General features: G+C 36.8%; 5 protein-coding genes across 6 annotated transcripts in view; 3 read left to right on the forward strand and 2 right to left on the reverse strand.

Moving 5' to 3' along the window:
- Positions 1 to 172: 172 nt before the first annotated feature.
- Positions 173 to 2,249, reverse strand: LOC124637193. The gene is made up of 2 exons (XM_047173552.1): positions 2,245 to 2,249; positions 173 to 755 (listed from the first exon to the last, which is right to left on the reverse strand). Exons 1-2 carry the CDS (start codon positions 2,247 to 2,249, stop codon positions 173 to 175), a joined length of 588 nt encoding a protein of 195 aa, XP_047029508.1.
- A 342-nt stretch (positions 2,250 to 2,591) lies between these two features.
- LOC124637194 lies at positions 2,592 to 5,632 on the forward strand. The gene is made up of 8 exons (XM_047173553.1): positions 2,592 to 2,681; positions 3,137 to 3,371; positions 3,736 to 3,872; positions 4,034 to 4,150; positions 4,404 to 4,553; positions 4,677 to 4,905; positions 5,124 to 5,212; positions 5,501 to 5,632. Exons 1-8 carry the CDS (start codon positions 2,592 to 2,594, stop codon positions 5,630 to 5,632), a joined length of 1,179 nt encoding a protein of 392 aa, XP_047029509.1.
- A 1,026-nt stretch (positions 5,633 to 6,658) lies between these two features.
- LOC124637195 lies at positions 6,659 to 8,139 on the forward strand. Its single transcript, XM_047173554.1, has 4 exons — positions 6,659 to 6,751; positions 7,056 to 7,281; positions 7,604 to 7,734; positions 7,996 to 8,139. The coding sequence occupies exons 1-4, from the start codon at positions 6,659 to 6,661 to the stop codon at positions 8,137 to 8,139; spliced, it is 594 nt and encodes a 197-aa protein (XP_047029510.1).
- Positions 8,140 to 8,371: 232 nt separating this feature from the next.
- Positions 8,372 to 9,281, forward strand: LOC124637157. Its single transcript, XM_047173511.1, has 3 exons — positions 8,372 to 8,515; positions 8,614 to 8,653; positions 8,775 to 9,281. Exons 1-3 carry the CDS (start codon positions 8,372 to 8,374, stop codon positions 9,242 to 9,244), a joined length of 654 nt encoding a protein of 217 aa, XP_047029467.1. The 3' UTR covers positions 9,245 to 9,281.
- Positions 9,282 to 9,635: 354 nt separating this feature from the next.
- Positions 9,636 to 20,559, reverse strand: part of LOC124636836 (mucin-17-like) — a 68,745-nt gene continuing 57,821 nt past the window's right edge. For both annotated transcript variants that reach the window (XM_047173019.1, XM_047173020.1), the window contains 7 exons: positions 14,451 to 14,615; positions 13,370 to 13,606; positions 12,970 to 13,107; positions 12,420 to 12,705; positions 11,979 to 12,164; positions 11,373 to 11,554; positions 9,636 to 10,766 (listed from right to left, as the gene is read on the reverse strand). In XM_047173019.1, coding sequence (XP_047028975.1) covers positions 10,713 to 10,766; positions 11,373 to 11,554; positions 11,979 to 12,164; positions 12,420 to 12,705; positions 12,970 to 13,107; positions 13,370 to 13,606; positions 14,451 to 14,615 — 1,248 coding nt within the window. In that variant the 3' untranslated portion in view covers positions 9,636 to 10,712. The remainder of the gene's footprint in view (positions 10,767 to 11,372; positions 11,555 to 11,978; positions 12,165 to 12,419; positions 12,706 to 12,969; positions 13,108 to 13,369; positions 13,607 to 14,450; positions 14,616 to 20,559) is intronic.

Below are 20,559 nucleotides of genomic sequence, written 5' to 3' on the forward strand. Positions count from 1 at the left end.
TCAGCGTTTGTGCCGTCTTCTGCCTTTTAGAGAGGGGCCACGAGGACCAAAGACGACTTTCGTGACCTCTCGGCAGTGGCTGGTCGCCTCCATCTACTGGCGATCCATCTCAGCAGCAGCTCGTGCAATGCAGGTAGCAGGAGTTCCCCGGTCTGCTACCCACTGGCTGCTGCTAGGGCGGCATCTGGGCGGCGTAACGCGTCCGACGATTGCCCACCCTCCGGCGACGAATTGGGTCCGCATGAGCGTCTGCCTCACGGACCCGCTCCGCCGCCTCCTTCTGCGATATTACTTGTTCGCAGAAGGTATCTATGGCTTTCCAGCCGGCCTCGCTGCCGATCATCACCCTCACCAAATTCGGCAGCGAGAAGTCCTGTCCGGTATTTACCGCCAACGCATTGCGCTGCTCGTCCCAGGCGGGACACAGCTCAATGGTGTGCTGCGCTGTATCTGGGCTACTACCGCACTGGTGGCACACGGGGGTAAGTTCCCGTCTAGCCACCTTATGCAGGTAGTAGCCGAAGCAACCATGGTTGGTCAAAATTTGGGTGATACGGAAGGACAGCACTCCGTGCCTTCTTCCCACCCACTCTTCGAGAATTGGCCCTATTGCCGCCGCAGTCCAATGACCAGCAGTAGGCGCCGCCAGTCTATCCTTCCACTCGGATAGGACATCCTCCTGTGCCTGCTCGCGCCATCTTCTCACAATCTCGGGCGGAGGACGGTCGCCGCTGGCCGTTTTAATACGTTGGTACCTATATAGGTATAACATACGCTTATGTACACGGTGATCTACAATTCAACAGCGTACAATCATTTATCAATACTAATATAACAAAGGGCAAACATGTTTTGTATACGTCTGGCAAAAAATCTTTAACCGTTGGAAAACTACACTCGTGCCACATACTTAATATAGGTTATATTTCAGCCCGGTACAGGCAGTAGTTCCCACGGGTCAGCTGAAACAAAAAAAAAAAAAAAGTAGTTCCCACGGGACGCGGGTGAAATCTATAATCTTGATGTATGCAACACTTATTTCAGCCTACTTCCTAACCAATGTATAAATTAACTATAGTTCGGCCATTCAGAGAATGCGTTCCTGACACGTCGCGATTGAACTGACGACGTAACTTTGCAATGGCGTTGCAGTTACGATAAAAATATTTTTGCTGGTTGTTTACCGTTTTAACAATTGAGGAGCATTAAAACAACATTATTATATCAATAATCAATGAATGTTATAATTTTGTGCCAAACTGAGTGTCAAATAACTTGGTAAACAATATTTTTCTAAATCTATACTGCGCTATTACAAGGTTATGTCAGCGGTTTATATTTTGTAGTGCTGTGCTAAAAATAACAGGCAAGTATCGTAATCTGTTCTTATACAGTTATAATATAAAATAATACGTTTTGATTTTCTTTTTAAGAATTGGAAAATAATGGACTATAAGACTTAATTATAACGTTTATGAAATATAAAAATAAAACTATGACCAAACCGCATTTTTATACTTAGATTAAAAATGGTAACCCCAAATGGCGTTATGGGCCGCCATTTTGTGACGCTAAAACAGTCGTCCGTTGTCGTTTCGTGCGCATAGACCACGTTTTTCAAGTGTTTTCGATCTGTTTTTATTTGATTACCCGGCTTTTGTTAGACCGAGATATCAGGATTGATTCTGTTATTGATAATAATATAATTATACATGTAGGCGAAGATGATGATGAAGACACCACCTCCTCAAGCAAATCGGAGTCTGATTAATATTCTGTTCGCACATTCAATTCAATGTACTTGTAACAAAGAATAAATAAAACAATTTTATTATATGAATATTACCTTTTTTTGGTTTCCACTTAAATAACTAAAATATAAAACAAATGATTCCGCCAATTTAAAACGAAAATAATCTTAAAATAATGCGGCGGTTCATTTTGAAGGAACGGTAACGAACTCAGTGTTATGTTGTGCCCATCACTAGTCGTGACTAACTGATAGGTGTCAGGAACGCATTCTCTGAACGGCCGAAGTATAACAGAAGAAGAAAATTATGACTCAATACTTCAGGGTTATCAGGTTATCAATATCCTTCCTACTTCGTCTGGACTCAATGAATTTACTTACTACCTACGTAGTTTACAATAATATTCGACGTAATATCAATCATAACAATGTAATTTTGTTATTTTATCAGTTGTATATATGATTTCTATAATCGTTTTATTACAAAATCTTACTTCATTTCTTATAGCTAAATGGTTGCAAATGATTTACTTCATTAGTGAGAGTTGCAATAATTTAATAATTGTTTTCAAAGGGCTATACGATAACCATTTATTTTTATCCGGATATGGATTTATTCACTAGGGATGCGGGTGGAATGGCGGGAAACACTATAATAGTGATGAATAAAATAGTTTTTAAGGATCTATCGCATACTTCAATTTTAAAAGAAGAACATTTAATCTGAAACCTTCTTCTTTATACACGATTTTAGAAAAAATAAATCAAACGTCACAAAAAATAAAGTCATTATAAAAATACACGTCGCGAAAGATTCAGGTGCTACTAAAAATATAATGAAATGAACGAGCTACTGCAAAAACATGGATGTTCCAATGTGTTCACCGTTCCTGAGGGACTTAAGGAGCTCATGTCAGATATCACACGTGAGGTAAACCTTGTAACACATAGGTTCCATAAAGCCATCATAGATCCCTTAGAAACGATGGATGGATTGTGTGAAAGTAGACATATACGAAAGAATGTTACTTGTGAGATGATGGCAGATAGAAGAGTATAGAGGGAGAAAACATGCTGCACCGACCCCAAACAAAATTGGGATAAGGGCAGGAGGATGATGATGAGGTCCCATAGTCATCATAGATAGACACCATTATAGGTATTAACGGTCTAAAACGGGGTCTGCTTCTATTTTTTTTGTCACAGACGATGGTGGAGGCTTTCGAAATTTTCTCAATGAATTAGTATTTTCTATCATGCAATAGCGTGTTACTGCTCGATAGGTACCTAGACATTAGTTAGAATAGATTGAGACAGACCAGTTAGATGGTGAACAGCATTTAACAGGTTGCATAATATCCCTCTCAAAAGCAATGTCTCATCTAGGTGCTACGTTGGCAGCCAGCCAAACTGCTGGACTTCATAGCGAACTACCTGTCAGCATTGCTGATCACCCGCGAGCACGGCATCATGGCTGTCAAGATCCTCGACGATCTTTGTGACTGCCGACCGACCGTCTCTGAACATCTTCTACAACTTGGTATGGAGAAGGAAGAAGCTGATGAACTAGCTAACATTATAAAGAACGAGATCGAAGGTCACCAGCCTGTTGAAGGAAAAGGTAATCGATATTTATGTAATAGTTCCAATGTACTGACTGAATTGGGCATGAAAATACGCGTCACAAAAGACAGTACGACAAATAAAGACTGTTCAACTTTTTACTTTCCAGTAAAAAGTTGAACAGTCTTTATTTACAAGACAAATGTAAAGACTTATATTTCCACACAACTGGAGAAATGTAATCTAGATGCAGCATCAATACACAACTGCAATTACTACATTTGCATGCGGTATGTTGAATTCTGACGACAACGATTACAAAATCAGTACAAATCCAAATGACAGTTGATAGTATGCAATGGTGTCATAGTAGGAATTTCTATTCATAAGGTAAAATTACAAACTCATTACACATATTTCAGAAAAAGTGAAAGAAACTGCAATACTAAAGAAGGTATTAGCCAGATACCCTCTTGACGAAGAAATGTCTGCTAAAGTCTGCCAAGTGGCCAGAAACGCATACCGTGACTACTGGTACAGAAAGAATATGATGAAGAAGGTAAACCATATTATTCATAAGCTTTAGATAAAGAGACAATTATGACGTACTTTCATTTAAAGTACGAGAAATATGCACGACTGTACAAACATCTTCAATGGCCTTTAATTTTATTAATTAAAGTGATATTTTGATGAATATACATAACTTTGTGGTTCTAGGGCATTAAGATGCAGCCAGAAGAAGCATGGCAAAAGGCAGCTACTAATACTTTGGAGTTGTACAAGAAAACGAAACCTTCCATAAGTGAACTTCAACGGGCTACTGTGAAAATACAGGTAAAGTGAAGACAATATGGAACGAGAACAAAATAAACCAACATTAATAACAGTCTAGTGGAGCCGTTACCATAACTAATAATAATAGGAGCTTTTTATCTTTAGGAAACTACATACTCTGCCTATAATACATAATGTATATTGTAACTTTGTCCCTGAAAGAAATTTGAGTATAGCATATGCCATAACATTCCATAATATAATTATATAATAATATAAGAAGGAAGCTGACGTTTTTTCTTTGCTTCCACAGGCTGCCTACCGAGGATACCACGTCCGCAGAAACGTGTTAAAGCACCTGATGCCGCAACAGAAGAAGAAGAAGCCAGGCCGTAAGGTGGAAATGCCAGGTCCGCCGCTAGACATCGCCACCTCCAGGGAAATAGACCTGGGTCCTGTTATAGTAAGTCATTCGGAAGTATTCATTCTACTCTTTGCACGAATCTTATGTAAGTCAAGAACTGTGATATTTTGTATTTTAATGTTATGTAGCTTCACTAGTAATATTATTTTGTTCATATTGTAGAATATCAGAATCAAAGAAGATGACGTCGGTGGTATGTTTGATGAGGAAAATAAAAAGAAACTTGGCCTCAATTACGACCCAACAAGGACTATCACTCAAATAGATGACGATGAGTTTCTTAAAGAAAAGACTGCTAAACACGTGGGTGGTTTTGGAGACACTCCAAAAGGACCCAAATTCCAAGTCTTGGAAGCTACTCTGTCGAAGCCAAGCTTCACTGCAACGGAAGGTGAGAACCTTATTCTTGCTGATTTAAAAAGATGTAATGCCTGTCTCGTTAGTCTAGTGGTCGCAATTGTGGCTAATAATATTTACATGTTATCTTGTTATATGAATTCTTAAAATTTACAAAGCGGTTCGGCCCGAAAATCGAACTTGAGACCTCGTTATATTATTATTATTTATATGGCAAACAATCCGAATTTCATGATCATCTGAAAATTTCAGAAGTATCCGTGATGTCTGATCGGGACAAGGATGGGAAGCCTATTCCTGATATATATCCAATTACCCATCCAAGAATTTCATTTGCCGAGGTGAGTCACAATTTGATTTGTCGAAAATTTTACTAAGCATGTAATATTTTAAAGAAAATAAAGAAGTTAATAGGTAACTAGCTAAATAATAAATCTGTATTATAATGGTTTAAAATCAGCTTTTATCGGCTCCATTTACAGGATAAACTTGCTGCAAAAGATAACTGATTTTGCAAGGAGATAAATGGAATGAATGCCAGGGTGGCAATAATTATTTTGCTTATTCTATAAACGGCTGCGAGGGAAGTGTCGATTGCCTATATAGACATGGAATTCATGATTCTACAGGCTCCACCGTTGATAATAAAGACTCCAGAAGAAGACTATTTGGAAGTCCCAGAGATGCTGGACGATCAAGGAGTAGAACCGCTGGTCATTCCACCTGGAGCCTTCGAAATACCTGAAGAGTTAATTGGCTAGTATTTTTAGTTATTCGGCAAAAACTTGAACATATTCGCATTGGCAACTTTCATTCAATAGAAAATTAGACATCTGCTTGTATCTAACACTTAATCAATAGAGCGATCGTGAGAAAATAAGATATGATGACTTAAATATTTGCGATAAGATAAAATGGCATTGAATAGATATCTATATCTATACATATAATAAAATGATAGGAAAGTCAAAACTGTACATTGAACATTTTTTTTAAAGAATACTTGGGGGGTGATCCATAATCGATTCTGAACCCAAATATGTAGTTTTTAGAATTTTTGTCTGTTTGTCTGTATGTTTGTCCCGGATAAACTCAAAAAGTACTGCATGGATTTAAATCAAATTTTGCATGACTATTACCTGGGGGCCGGTTTAACACATAGGCTATATATTATCACGCTATCGCCTACGGGTGTTGAGCAATGAACGATTAAATAAACAAAATTGGAAATTCTATATTGCCCACGCAGACGAAGTCGCGGGCAACAGCTAGTTAATAATATTAAGCAACCCTGATAGGCTTTGTAAATAAGTGTTGTGGGCTGAAACAACGCTTACAATGTTGAGATGCTATTAAATAGTAATAAACCTTACAAAATAACGGTTCCCCACGGTTTCACCTACATCTCTGAAGAACCGCAAAAGGATAAAAAGTAGCCTAAGTCCTCTCCCAGGTTTTAGATAATCCTTCTATTAAGCAACAATACACTAAGCATGAACATTTTAGGGGAATACTAAAATAAACTTTATCTGTTTTTCAGAGGATTCAATCATTGCATCTGCTCGCACTGTTGAAGATGAAAACGAATAGTCAACTTTATGATTTGAGTTTGAGAGTTTAATTTTGTTTGCATTATTTTGTTGTTGTCTTGAATGCTTTTTATTGATTGTACTTAATTTTGTGTTTGTGTTTTATTTGTTAATTTCTAAAGCATGGCATACTAGATGTTTCTTTATTTTGCATTGTCATGCAAAATTGTTGTCAATAAATTGATTGAAACCAAAGACATGGAAGATTTGATTGCGCCTCAAATTAAAGAAAGTTGTAGGCTAGCTCTGCCTGATGGCTTGAAAGAGCTCATGAGTGATATATCCAGGGAAGTAAGTATAAATCTTAAATACATGTACTTATATCAAATTGTGGACTATACATTAACTCACCTTAGACATACTTTAGTACTTTTCACTGATCACTAGCTTAACCTTCTCCTAACTAAATTGAGGTCAGATTAACCTCATGAGCTAAGTACCAGTTTTTTTTGCATGTAGCGACCTCCAACCACTTACTTGGGCAACCTATTGACAGCCGGGACCCATGCTTTTCCAATCACGGCAGCACTTTTGACCCATATGATTTAATGTAATCATCAATTTTCTGTTTTCTTTGTCAAAAAATTACTTCTAGGTCCTAAGATACCAGCCACAAGATCTCTATCAGTTCATAGCTGACTACCTGTCCGCCCTGCTCATAACAAGAGAGAACCTATCCATTGCCAGTCATATATGTGGCGATATGACTCAATGCGGTTGTGAACCAGAGTTGCAACACGAGCTAAAGCATATAGGCGTGCATGAAGACGATATCATACCTGCTAGGGATATTATTGTCAAATGTTTTGAGAAGGGCGAAGGTGTGTTTTATTCTTTATTATTAAACATATCACTATTGTATACATTATTGTTATACATTGCCAATAGGGTGCAATTTGAAAATGTTTTGACATGTCTTTTTTTATGGTAATTTACCAGTCGTTAAAATTAAGACAAAACACCACACTTTAACTGATGCAGGGTAAGTGGCAGTTTACAAAGGCACCAAGACTTTTGGGTCACCACGAACAAGCGCCTAAATAAAAACATAAAGCAATGAGACTATACTCAACTTGCTTCATTACATCAGACATTAGCAGCATCATCTATTGTACAAACGTTGTCCTCAAACTATTTTTGCAGTGAACGAAAGCTCTCTAATATTGAAGTTACTTAGAGAAACCAACATAGACCCGAATATAATTCCGGCTGTCCTGGAAGCAATCCGCAATGCCTTCATACGACATGAGGCGCGCAAAATTGTTAAATGTGAGGTATGATTTAAAAAGTTGTTTTAAGAGGAGTATAAGATGGAAGACTTTCTTACAAATTAAGGAAGTCTTTAAGAATTGTAGCAGGCAAAAATACCACGTAGCCCACTTAAAATTCCCTTTGAATTTTTGTACGATAGATGCTTTATGTCAAAACAAAATTCCGGCTCTTTTTACATCATAAATCGTAAATTCGTTGTGTTGAAGAAAAGCAATATCCCTGTAATCATTACGGATTTGATCCTCAACATATGCTGCTTTCAGTCATCATCAGAATGCACCTATGATGACATGATGAGAGCGGCCAAGCATACACTGAATCTGTACAAAGGAACTGCGCCATCAGATGAAATGTATAACATTATGGCTGAGAAGATACAGGTACAAAAACGGTCTTACATCTGCTAGATATTTTTGGTTATTGATAGCATAAGATCCTAGTAGCATATTTCGGGGTAACATAAAAGAAGAACTTCATGTCAGGTTTTCATTGAGTACATAGGTATCAAATTATGCTGATTTTCATTAGACTAGCAAACACCAGATGAATAGGTGACAAAATAGCCACTCATGAGACCATAATCATTGATGTTATTGTTTTCTGCAGAAAACCTACCGCGCTTACGGAGTGCGAAGACACATGAAGCCTAAAGACCCCTCATCGAAAGCACCAGCTAAGGAGGGAGACACCCAGGCAGACCCTAACGCCTTACCCGATAGCGCAAACACTGTCTCCCCTAAGACAACATCCTCTGGAACTGTTTCTTCAGATTCCTTAGTCGAGGTGAGGAAATTCTATCCAGCCATGCTATTATGGTCTTTATGTCAACCTCAAAAGTTTCGTTTCCCTTCGTCGATAAATATGACGTCTCTTTGTTCCAGGATCCAGAAATTGCGATGACATTGCATATGAGTAAAATCAGTAAGTTCTCACTTTGTAAATTGGGTCCAGCATAGAATTTAAGGTTGTAAAGGATCAAGTTCTTACAGGTAGTAGTAGTAATAGGATACAAATAGGGGTAATAAATGTGTTTTTCTGACAGGAATGAAAACTTTATCGTCAACATCCGTCGCCGGATCGTTTCTGAACTTGCCTCATTTCAAGCCCTACTCAGTCGACGAGCAAGGCCTGTCAGACGTAGAGGAATATCCAGAGAAAGAGCACGCGCACATGGATTATACTGCAGACAACCCTCACTTCTCCGTGGTATACGACGATAAGGAATTCTTCAGAAGAGATAGGAAGATCAGCTTCAGTGATACGGTCCCGATGGGAGAAAAAATTGAACTTCCTGTCAGTGATCACGATGATGTATCGATTGGTTTGAATAACTCGAATCGATCAAACACATCGAATGAAAAGGGGTTTGAAAAAAAAGTTGAATCTCGTTTGGTCTACCCTAGCAGTGATGTGACAGTTGATAGTAATCCAACTAGCCTTAACGAAAGTGATATAATAAGGTTGGAAGACAGTGATAACAATAACGATGACCTTTTAGAAGAATTCCGATAATCGGACAGTAATCGATCAAAGCGTTTTTGAAAATTCGAGTTACTTAATTTTTTTATTCCCCTTCTTAAAAAGGAGAAAGATCTCAATTCGAAAGTTATCATTGTTTTCTTTTAAGAAAATTCTTGTCTATTTAAAAAAAATATTATTTTTCTATAATTGTGTGTAACAAACCCATAACCGATTATTTTTCAATATCAAAATTGAAGTGGATTCAAGAATAATAAATCACATTTTTACAATAAAATTTATTTTACTTTCAATATAGACCTTAATATCAATAAAATTGTAGGACGTATACAATCATGTAATATATAATTTTTTTGGTCAATAATATAGTTTATAATACATAATCTAAAATATATCTAAAACTTATAAACTAGCAACGTGTGGGATAAAACAGTGCACTTTAACTAATTATGTAAATGCTTTGACTTCTATTTAACAAAAAATATATGAATTTTTCTAAAGCCTCGTCTTCACTAATATTGCTTGGAAAGCTAAAATTAAATAGCCTTGTGAAAAGATCAAAAATCAGATTTAAATGATGCTGTGTAAGTTTTTTTTTATATTCAAAAAGTGATTAGAGGCTCCACAGAATTGACAACATACTTAAAACATACAAATAAACAACATTTTGCAATAATAAATAAATGAGATTTAAAATCAATAAAGGTACACACATCACCTGCATGCATTTATGTAATTAACAGCGGTCTATTACGTCATTTACTAGTTTTAAAAGTAGCACGAGTATTCAAAATTCATAATACTAGCGCACAAAATAATTACGCACAAAAACTTGGCAACACTAGAAACGTCATTCTAACGTCACAAAGCTGCCACTAAAAAGTTTCGTTGTGTGTAGCTATTGTAGCTATTGTGCGTTGCCATTCACTAAAATTACTTTTACTATAAATGTTAAATAAATCTAGTTACGGTAATATTAGTGTTAGCGTTAAACTAAGAGTTTAGTAGAAATCACAGCAAAATTCAACAAACGACGCTTACATACGATTTTATTAATTGTGATTGGAAATTATGCTTACAACATTACCTAAGAAAACCGAAACATCGATAGACTAGCGGAATGATCCCCTAAAAATAAATAAAAATAAATTGTTCGAACAAAAAAATAAAACTTAAAAACAAATCTTATGTACAAGTTTCGTTAAAATTATGCGATGTTGCCATAACGTGACGTTAAATGGTATTTATTCTATAATTCCATAGATTAAAAACGAAAGAACGAACGAATGAATGAAATTATTATAACAAACAATAAAACTTCATTCGTTTTTTTTTTTATTTGAGCGATCAATTTTCTAGAGATCTTGTAACTTATACTTTGGTATGTTCCAAATAGTTTACTTTTTAAACTAAAGCTGGCTATACACTACGCTAGGTTGAGATACGTATGCCAGCATTGTCATGGATACGAATAAGGTTCTTACTTAAAGGAAGAGTTGATTCAAATAGTGTCCACTCCGCCGCCTAGCATTTTGTTGCCATATTCGCTTAGGACCTGAAAAATAAATTAAGTATCAAGATGTAGAAAATTAAATGTGTAGTCATTCATTGCCTGCTTGACGATATGGAAAAATCATAAGTTTAAACAAAAGGAACAAACAATGTAGGAATTAGAAACAGCTCAGCATGAGAATTATATTCCATTAGCCTATGTGCTATTTGGTAGTTATAACGTCACCACTGGGTCGTCAGAACCTCTCATCTGTTTGCCTCTTTGCACCCTTTTATAGTCTTCTTCTTCAGCTGCAGGTTAAACACTTAACAAGCCCTATTGTCCTATTGCCCTGTTGTTGTATTGTGTGTATAGTTATCGGCACGAATCTTGAGCTCTGACCTTCACCTGCGCAGAAGTAATTTATTGGGTCCCTTTTGTGGTATGAAGCGAGGTGCGGGGGCGGGCTAAAGCGGTGATTGGCCCGCAGTGCATCGCGTCATAGCCGTCACTCGGGATTGTTTGTTTTCTAATAAATCACTTCTGCGCAGATGTAGGTCAGAGCTCAAGATTCGTACCGATAACTATATTGTACTGTATTGCGTAGTTTTTTCAAATTTGCTTCTGAGGTAAGGGTACAATTCTATTTTTGTATAGTATGGTAGTTACCTTATAGACGAAGATGTAGTGATGCCTGTTAGACAGCGAGTGCGGTCGCTGCGCCCGCAGCTGCCGCACGACGCGCGGCACGTCGGCGGCGGCCGGCAGCGCGCGCGCGCTGATGTCCAGCGCCAGCAGCGCCGCCGACCGACCCGCGCCCGACGCGCACGTCACCACGCATGGACGGATACCTGGGGATAAACAGAGTTACAGACAGTTCTGTCAACAAACCATTTCAGAAAGAGGCCATAACAGTATTCCAAATTTTAGGATGATAGGCCATCTCATAGAAAAAGATCAACCTCTCAGTTTCCAGCTATGTTGAGGGTTGACCTCAACAGTCGAACCTTACAGTCGAACTGGATGCAATGGAGTACCTCCATGAGCAACTACTTATCTAAAGTCCTCAACCCAGTTACTCGATCAATCCGGTACCCCTAATACCCGATGCTAAAGACGTTCAAATAACAGCAAAGACACATCGAAACACAGAGGCTCTCGTCATAACAAAAATATCATTCATCCAGATACAGTCTACGCTACACTAATCCTAACTCAAGGAGGAAGAGACCTTCACATCTAAAACCCTTCATATCTATGCCATCACAAAATTACCTTCAACTTCAGAAGCAGCCTTCATCCTGCCGAGCGTGCCATTAGTAGGCGCAGCACGACGTAGCTGCTCCTCCGCCCGCGCTGGGGAATACACGTTGACACCATTGCTGGACCCTCCCTCTTCGCGCAGCTTCGACAGGTTGCTGAACGACGAACGGTTCTGGTCGCCGTAGATTACTTCCACACCTAGAAGAAATTAGGAGTTATAAGAACCTGATTTACTCTTAGGGAAGATTCTTCATAGCAATATTAGCTACGAGGACGTTTGGTCACTGACTAATTGTCAAAGGAGTTTTCTTTCTGCAGTACATATTAGTATGTAATCTACCTCGAATATAGGGTATTTTTGCTATCTTAAAAATGTCTTTCATACACAAGGATAAATCGCCTATACCAAAATATTTTATTTTTCAATGTCTTGTTCAAGTCCCATTAACTCACCTTCTTCATCATACTCCTTAGCAGTCTGTGAGATTTTCATATAGCTCCTCATTTCACACAAGAAGTCTATCACCGAATCATAATCATCAGGGACACCCTTAGCAGGCCAGAAGTACCACAGGTGCGTGATCTCCCGCCAAGTCCTGGTACTCAAGTTGATGAGCTGAACACTCGAGATGGCGTACTTGTCGCGTTGTTCACGCTTCTTGAGGATAATCTTGAAGTCTCCAAAGATACGCTTATTGTCTGAGATCTCGGATGGTGGAAGGTATTCGTAGCATTTTTCCTGGAATAGGATAAAGTATGATTAAGCACAGGTTTGAACCTTAAAGTTTAATGATGACGACCCGCTCCTTGCACACAATAACAAAAAAAAAATATGCATCAGTTCTTTGATCTTTCGAGTGATCGTCACAAACGCTGTCACACATTTGAAATACACATAGAGAGTTGCTACCTAATTGCTACCAGAATGTCTCGAAATTGTCCTTCATGTGTGATTTAAACTACGACCTTACGCTCCAGTAAGAGGTGATATGAAGATACTTACAACGCCATTCTCCATATACTCCGTGAGCATGACGATGAGCCTGGAGTTCTGTTCCCAGATCATGCGCCAGAAGTCGATGACGGTGTTGGACAACGGCGCTTGGCACGCTATGTAGTAGTTACGAATGTTACCTGGACCCTGAAATAGAACATTTCACTTTAGCTTATATTCGAAGATTGATTCAAGTCTTACTAGAATATTTTGCAAAAAATGCAATTTAAATAAATCGTGATAAATCAACCAAAATTTTATAATTTGTAGAAGACTTGAAGAATCTTATCATGAAAATAACGCTCTATAATTTGAATCTGTCTCGGTTTGCAGTAAAATCTGAGTCAGTCATCATTATCAAAGTTCCTGAGCTTTTATCTCTCTTTCAAGATTTGCACAAACAACTCACCGTCACAAAATTAGCATTAATATACTCCGTAGTAGGATCATTGCCGATCCTCTTCAGCGGGACTCTGGTCTCCGGCAGCGGAAGCACATTGGAGTACCGGTTCTTGTCTTCGCACCCTGGAGGCACTTCATCCGGACGAACGGTGACGGAAGGAATCTCCGAGAACTCTGCCGTCATTGATTCAATGTCCATCGCGAAGTTTGCTAGTGCGGCATATTGCATGGGGTGGGAGGTGACCTGTGGACAAATATTTTAAGTTTACAATTTCTGAAAGAACTAGCTTTTGCCAGTAGCTCAAATCCCTTCCTTCCTCGACAAATGGGCTGTATATATTTTTTTAATTATTAATAATTTATCATAGTCTTTAATTGGACCTGAGATAAGGTCGTTCAAGCAAACAACAAATTCTTCAGCTTTATAAAATTTTGTAAGTATAGATAGATTAATAATTTACATCGGTCAAGCTACTGTTACCCAAATCCGTATGCTAACACATGAAGCTTACAAAAAGAGAATCATGTGCAACCAGACTGTTAATTTTAACCTTAAATATTTGTACGTGTGGATTTATAAATACACCCACGTTACATGTGAATCTCTTTATCATCAACGTTATGGTGTCCACTGCTCCAATTTTATTGTCATGTATCGTGTTACCCGGTTGCTAGGTCGTGGGCGGCAGACAGACAGTCGTTGGATTTGAATGTAGCTCGCTATGTTTTAACTACATGTCAATTCTTTAGCTGGTAACTTCGTTAAATTGGGAGACGCTGTACAAATTATTTTTGCTAATATGTTTTTTTTTAATATTTATAACATGAACGTTTTTGGGATTCTAATATATGTAGGCAAATATTATAGATTATCTCTCTTAATATTTTCCCACGTATAGTATTGTAACAATAATAGTTACAATATCAAAAATGGTAATCACTTAACTTTTATGTGAGGAATAAATATAGCAGTTTGACATATTTCTATACAAAAACTGTCAAACATATTCTTCAGATAAAAGTTATCTGGCGATTGAAAAGTCAGCCCAACCAAAGTAAAGCCTAGTGCACAAGTGCAGTTGACCTACCTCGTCATCATAAGCAGGGTTCCCGTAGCTCCTCTTGCTGGCTCTGAGGCGGTGGTTGCCCTTCCTGTGCCCCACGCTGACGCTGTCCAAGCTGTATGCATCCAGCGAGACGGGCGTGCAGCGCTGAGCGTAGATACCGCGGCGGCCGCGACGACGGACTACCAACTGAAAGAAAGCGAAATTATTAATTATTTTATACATGAAGTCCTATAAAGGGAGCAGAACGTTTTTAATTCGAATTCGAATGTTTGTTCGTTTTTTTTTTCTGAATGTAACTTGAGGTTAAACCCTTATGTCGAGGGTACTACTTAAGTAGTGTGCGACGCAAGGTAAAAATTAGCCTACGACACTCATAAATAATGTGGTCTTTTTGTGGTAAATAATTTTGAGTATCGGTTTAGTATATCCAGAGATTGCCAAAAAGATCGTTACAAACTCACAAACATGACTTATAAAATATATTTCGTGTAAATAAATCTTCATCTAACTTAAAATAACTCCTAACGTAAATTCAGCCTTTAAATTTTACTCAACGGTATTCTTGTAATTTGAAAGAGTGGGAGTCGGATGTTAACAATATAATTAAAGCAAGTATGCGTCCAGACGCTGACTTAGCTTTGTTAGAGCTGTCGAGATAAAACCTAGTCAGCGATAATCAGTACTAGTACGAATTGAAAGAAACTGGTCCATGTAAGTAATATATGACGTAACTTGGAAAAGTTAAAAATAAAAATGGTACCATTGTAAATAACTGATTACAGGTCTGTGTCAAAACCATGGAAACTTGAGCTTCCATTTTTATAGTGTCTTTCTAATTCTGCTACCAATAGTAAGATATTTGTCAGTTTCATTAGCTATAATTTTATCTGGGTACAGGAAGCAGTTCTTTCGAGACGCGACAGAAGTCAATGGTGAATCCATTCAGCTTTTAACTATGCACATATGACAAACGCAGCCTCCAAGCTAATCCCAGTTAATAGGTAAAACATGCTAAACATGGGAACTACTCCTAAAATAGACCCTTCGAGGCGTCTCCCTGAATATATTAGTTCCAGAACTTACCATTGCTAAGTAGAGCCTACGCATATTTAGCAATTACAAGTAATTTTGCTAATAACTTGTGACGCCAACTTAGTTTGCTGATAATTTGCCACACACTGAGAGTTTCGTCTTCATTAGTTAGTAAGGTACGAATGAGTAAGCAACCTAACATCTCCCTAGAAGAACAATTATTTTCTACTTGTGTAGCCAATGTTAAATATCAATATAATTTAAACGTGTTCACTGCATAAAAATAAGCTAAAAATCAATAGCTAAAAATGTTTTATTTTTAATTAACATAAATCTCTGAATTACTTACGCCTTGAACGTAATTCAAAGCCAATACCTCATTCAGTAATAATCATAGTTTCAGGTAGCTGGTCAAGTTTTAACAGGGGAAACTGATAATATATTTCTTAATGTCTATTGATAAAGAAGCTTAAAAAAACTGGGTCAAATTCTAAAACTAACGGATGTCCACTCGTCATACCTACGTTAATATAATAAATTCTTATTCTAAACATTGAAGTATAAACAATAGTTATCAGCATTCGGTTTCAAAGCTCGGAACGTTCTGTCATCAGAATCAACAGACAGCTTGTTCATTCATTCATTCATAGTCGTTTAGATAAAATATACTTTATTTCAATGTAACGTGCGTTTCAGACATAATATAAACCGTTACCGGTTTATAAGTAGACTTTATAAGCATCGACATTATATATAACCTAACAAGTATAGATAAGGCTAAACAACGATTAAAACCAAGATATTGTGAAGAGAATAAAACGAATATATTCCGTTATTATAATGCATGAAAAACCATCATCTACCATTCATGGAGATGTAGCTGCGTATTTCCCGGAAGGTGTGGAAAATCTTTCAGTTTCATTTATAATATTTATCGCCTGATATATAGAAACTAAGTTCATAAACCTTTTAAAGCTGAACAAAATAGACTAAATATGGATTCACGCATTAATAACAGTTTTAACTATTTCCCAACCTCATTCAATAAATCACAAACTCAAGTTCAATATTTAAAATGCTTAACAGACTCGCCATCAAAAGTGCTATTGCTGATAACATATTCGTAGAAATATAATAGAAATTGCCACTCAAAGCGTTGAGGTCGCGATGTGTGAAACGTGGCTATTTCAAGGGCCCGCTCCAGTCCACTTGAGACCTTAATTTATGAGGTGCCCCGAGCGAGTGCGTGTCCGTTGTGTCGCGGTACGGTACGGGAAAAGCTGATGTTTGAGTATTCAAGTTAGAAATATGCATCTAATGTTTCGTTAAGATGTTGAGCAAATGAGCTATATTTTGTTGACCTTGTCGTGAGATTGTATAGCTTTTAAATTAATGACTTTACCTGTTTGCATGATACAAAAACTAACTGTAACTGTAAGTAGTTGTATTTTACTAAACTTCTTCGATGATAAATCATTATCAACCCGACTCTCTCTCTTTCCTGCTATGCATCCCACATGGTGGTGGGGTCAGCTTTCCTTATTTTTCTTCTCCACTTCGCTCTATCCATGACGTCGCTCTCGGACACCTGACACTCTTTCATGTCTTTCGACACTACGTCCCGCCATCTGGTCTTGGGGCGCCCTCTCGATCTTCGACCGGAAATGGAAAGTTGCAGAGCCAAATTTCCCACGTAATCAGATGGTCTTCTCTTTACGTGGCCATACCACCGTAGCCGGTTATATTATATATATTATCAACCCGACTACGAAGTATATGTTTTTTTATATCCGTCAATTAGAATATTTTTCAGATAGACTTCAACTTTTCAGATGCAAGCGTTTAAGTGAAAAATTCTGCAGTATTTAAAAAAACGCATATTTTTTCAAGTTTGTTTTATTCATTACTTAGACAAAAGCCGTTATTAAATGACTAAGTTCATTGTAATTAACTAGTTACAAACTAGTAGCAAACTAGTAGATGTCCATATATTCCATGTATTCAGTATTGCAATGATTTCCACCAATCAAACCTCAATCAATCTCGGATCAAGTGGACAATGGAGCTGCTCACGAGAGGTCCGTCATCAGGCTGGCTTTGTTTATAATTTGCATTGTAAAAACATCCTCCGGCGCGGCACTGGCGACACCTACAGCTTACTACGAACATAGGTTACTTGGGTGCGGACGGTGGAAAGTGCAGGTAACGTTTTTCTTTTACTGTTGATTATTATTGAACGTTAAGTTTTTTTTTTCGATAGTTGGTATTGATTAAGGAGTAAATGTTTAGCCCGGTGGTTAGTTAATTTCTGAAGATTATGCATGTTACATAATTACAATACTCTTTAGATTTCACCATTATCCTTTTCTGATAGTTAGTCATCTCCATTTTATTCATTTCAATAGCCTCTAGACAACAATGATAAAACTACAAATTAACTCTAAAATACATATAAAGAGTCAGAACTAAATCAGAAAATTGACTTAAGTTAACTTCAATAATATGACAGAATTCTTAAATTCTTATCTTTTTGTTGGTTTTTCTTTCAAACTAAATTCTCATCAACATGCAAATTCATCAAACATTTTCTCTCTTTTTTCTTCCTCCTTTTTTATTTCCTTCCTCTGGCCAAACTAAATCAGCAAAAGCACTTTCTCGCAGCCACACATGGCTTAGCTTGCAATATCCCAGTCCAATAAGGTGGCGGGAGCCCGCGCAGGCGCAGAACGCAGTGACGTATCACCCGCCGACCGGCGAGTGCGCAACCGATCTCCTTTATGTCGCACCACTTTTGAAAATCGAATTGTAATTTATTTTTGAATTAGTATTCCATAAACGAGGTCGGTTGATTAGTCATTTGTTTTATTTTATTGGTGTTTTGTTTTTTTTTTTTGGAGATATTTTTGGTGAGCATTATTTTGTTTTTATTTTTAAATAACGGCGATTACTATTTTAATTTTATCTCAAAAATTTTTTTAGTTTTTGGTAAATTATGTAATATGCAAGCAGAATTACTGAGCTCTAAATTTTTTCTGGACGGTTTTTTTTCATATCGTTGTTTTGTTACTTTTTCTCGGCTGATTAATAACAGAAATAATTATTTTAATTTTAAATAGGAAATAGTCTTCAGCTTTATAAATAACATAGCTACTCATGTTCAATTTGTTTTTCAGAGAATAGCGAAGTTATAGAAAGGTATTTAAGTTCTTCAGATTATTTTACGTAACTTACTTTTTCAAGTCTAGTATCTTCAAGTAAACCTCACAAACGTTAAACACTATAACATGATGGTATTCTACCTATCAGGTCAATTATTAAAATCTTACTGTCTTATTTAAACAAATGAGCACTAAACAATTAGTTTTAGAAACCAACTGATATGTACTGAAATCTAAATAACGGGCATAATCTAATCTAAGAAAGTATCGACCTTTTTTACTAAAATTAATTTCATGCCAATATAATGTTTTGTATGTGTTTTTGGTTTGCACATGGCTTGGGCACTCTATTGAAACGATGTCTATTGGAAAATTATGTAATTTGGCCCATATCTTTCTGTTTGTTTTTTAGGTTTATTATATTATGCACTGTTTGGAAGTCGTAATTTGTGTTTCTTTGGCAAATATAAATTAATTTAAATAAACTATATAACCACACCTTTTCCCTTTTCTAAGCTACAAGTAATTCAAGTTTCTTGAGTCGTATAATTTTATTCCCGCTAGACAAACGTAATATCTATTATGATAATTAAGGGGTTCGCAAGACATAAATATAAAAATATAACTGCTAGTCATAACTTTATTAGGTAGGTATTTATATTGAAAAACGTGATAAAGACTCATTCAAGTTATTAAGGGCAAGCGTGCACTATCGAATGTTTCAGGTGAGCAAATGTGTTACAATTTTCAGCATGTACTCCTAACTTATTGTACTTAGGAACTGAAATAATTATTTTAAGATCATCATTAGTTTATTTATTTTTAACGATTTAAGTATGCGATCGTTTTTGTAAATGATCGCAAATTACTTTTTATATTCACGTGTAGCACTTGAATTTCAATTTAATTGATAAAATAACATAGGTATGTACAGTCTACACTAAGAAAAAAAAATACATACCCACATTACATACATTCTAGTTAAAATTATTTCATATTTTTTTTTTTTGCTTTGCAAGTCCTCGTTCACGTGAGTTTTTCCAAACTTCCGAAAAGGTCCCCCTAGCAACAGTTAATCGTTAACTTCTACGCATTGCAAAAAATAACGATCTTTAATCGAATACATTACGTACCTATAAAAAACGCATTTTATTGAGTGAGTGAGTTTTACTGAATATCCATTCATAAAAAATGTCAAAGTACCAAGGTGCCATAACTAAAGAAGAGTTCTCCAAACCTGTGACCGACATATCTAACGGCCGTCCAAGTATGCCAATTCTCGTTACGAACGATAACCATATCTCGGTGTCGGGTGACCACATTAGACCGCTTCGTATTGCAAACCAAGGAATTTTTATCGCCAGACGCGACGAGCGAGACCAACTTCCGATGAGATATTAGGATTATCTACAGGTATTTAACCGTCGTGTGGTGCACTTTTTGTTTTAAAAAGCTCTTTAGGACTCGTGATAGCCTGGTACTTCAAACTAATATTTAGGCGCGTGGAAACTTATAAATTAAACCAATAAGTGGCACTTGAAGTTTGAGCTTTTAAAATGAAATAAAGTGCTCAATATTTTGAATGGGCTTAGAAATCCTTTTTCTTTTTATTTACTTTTAAAAAAATTGGTTCGATATAATTTTATCCAGGAATTTAACGAAGCGTGGCGAGACTACGAAATCATGTTACTGAGAGCTTAGGGTCATCGATACAGTCGAATAAAAGATATATAATATTTAACGGTAATTAAAAAAAAATTATTAATGTTTTTCAGACAGTCCTGACTTCTACGATGTTTGCTGTTTGACGAGCGAGTAATGGAGGTAATTCAAAATGTTTTTCCCCTTTTTAATTAGTAGTGAATTATTTATGCCTTTATCAAACGGGACATCACATCACAATAGTTGTGTCATATAACGCACTTACAACTTCCTGTTGC

The sequence above is a fragment of the Helicoverpa zea genome, chromosome 15, assembly GCF_022581195.2.
Source record: "Helicoverpa zea isolate HzStark_Cry1AcR chromosome 15, ilHelZeax1.1, whole genome shotgun sequence".
NCBI lineage: Eukaryota > Metazoa > Arthropoda > Insecta > Lepidoptera > Noctuidae > Helicoverpa > Helicoverpa zea.

Excerpts from the sequence above, each read along its gene's own strand:
- LOC124637157 (XM_047173511.1), top strand. The coding sequence starts at position 8,372 with ATGAAGCCTAAAGACCCCTCATCGAAAGCACCAGCTAAGGAGGGAGAC. Across the intron at positions 8,516-8,613 it reads CTTCAGATTCCTTAGTCGAG|GATCCAGAAATTGCGATGAC; the intron begins GTGAGGAAATTC and ends TCTTTGTTCCAG. Across the intron at positions 8,654-8,774 it reads ATTGCATATGAGTAAAATCA|GAATGAAAACTTTATCGTCA; the intron begins GTAAGTTCTCAC and ends TTTTTCTGACAG.
- LOC124637194 (XM_047173553.1), top strand. The coding sequence starts at position 2,592 with ATGAACGAGCTACTGCAAAAACATGGATGTTCCAATGTGTTCACCGTT. Across the intron at positions 3,372-3,735 it reads CCAGCCTGTTGAAGGAAAAG|AAAAAGTGAAAGAAACTGCA; the intron begins GTAATCGATATT and ends CACATATTTCAG. Across the intron at positions 5,213-5,500 it reads CAAGAATTTCATTTGCCGAG|GCTCCACCGTTGATAATAAA; the intron begins GTGAGTCACAAT and ends ATGATTCTACAG.
- LOC124637195 (XM_047173554.1), top strand. The coding sequence starts at position 6,659 with ATGGAAGATTTGATTGCGCCTCAAATTAAAGAAAGTTGTAGGCTAGCT. Across the intron at positions 7,282-7,603 it reads ATGTTTTGAGAAGGGCGAAG|TGAACGAAAGCTCTCTAATA; the intron begins GTGTGTTTTATT and ends CTATTTTTGCAG. Across the intron at positions 7,735-7,995 it reads GCAAAATTGTTAAATGTGAG|TCATCATCAGAATGCACCTA; the intron begins GTATGATTTAAA and ends TGCTGCTTTCAG.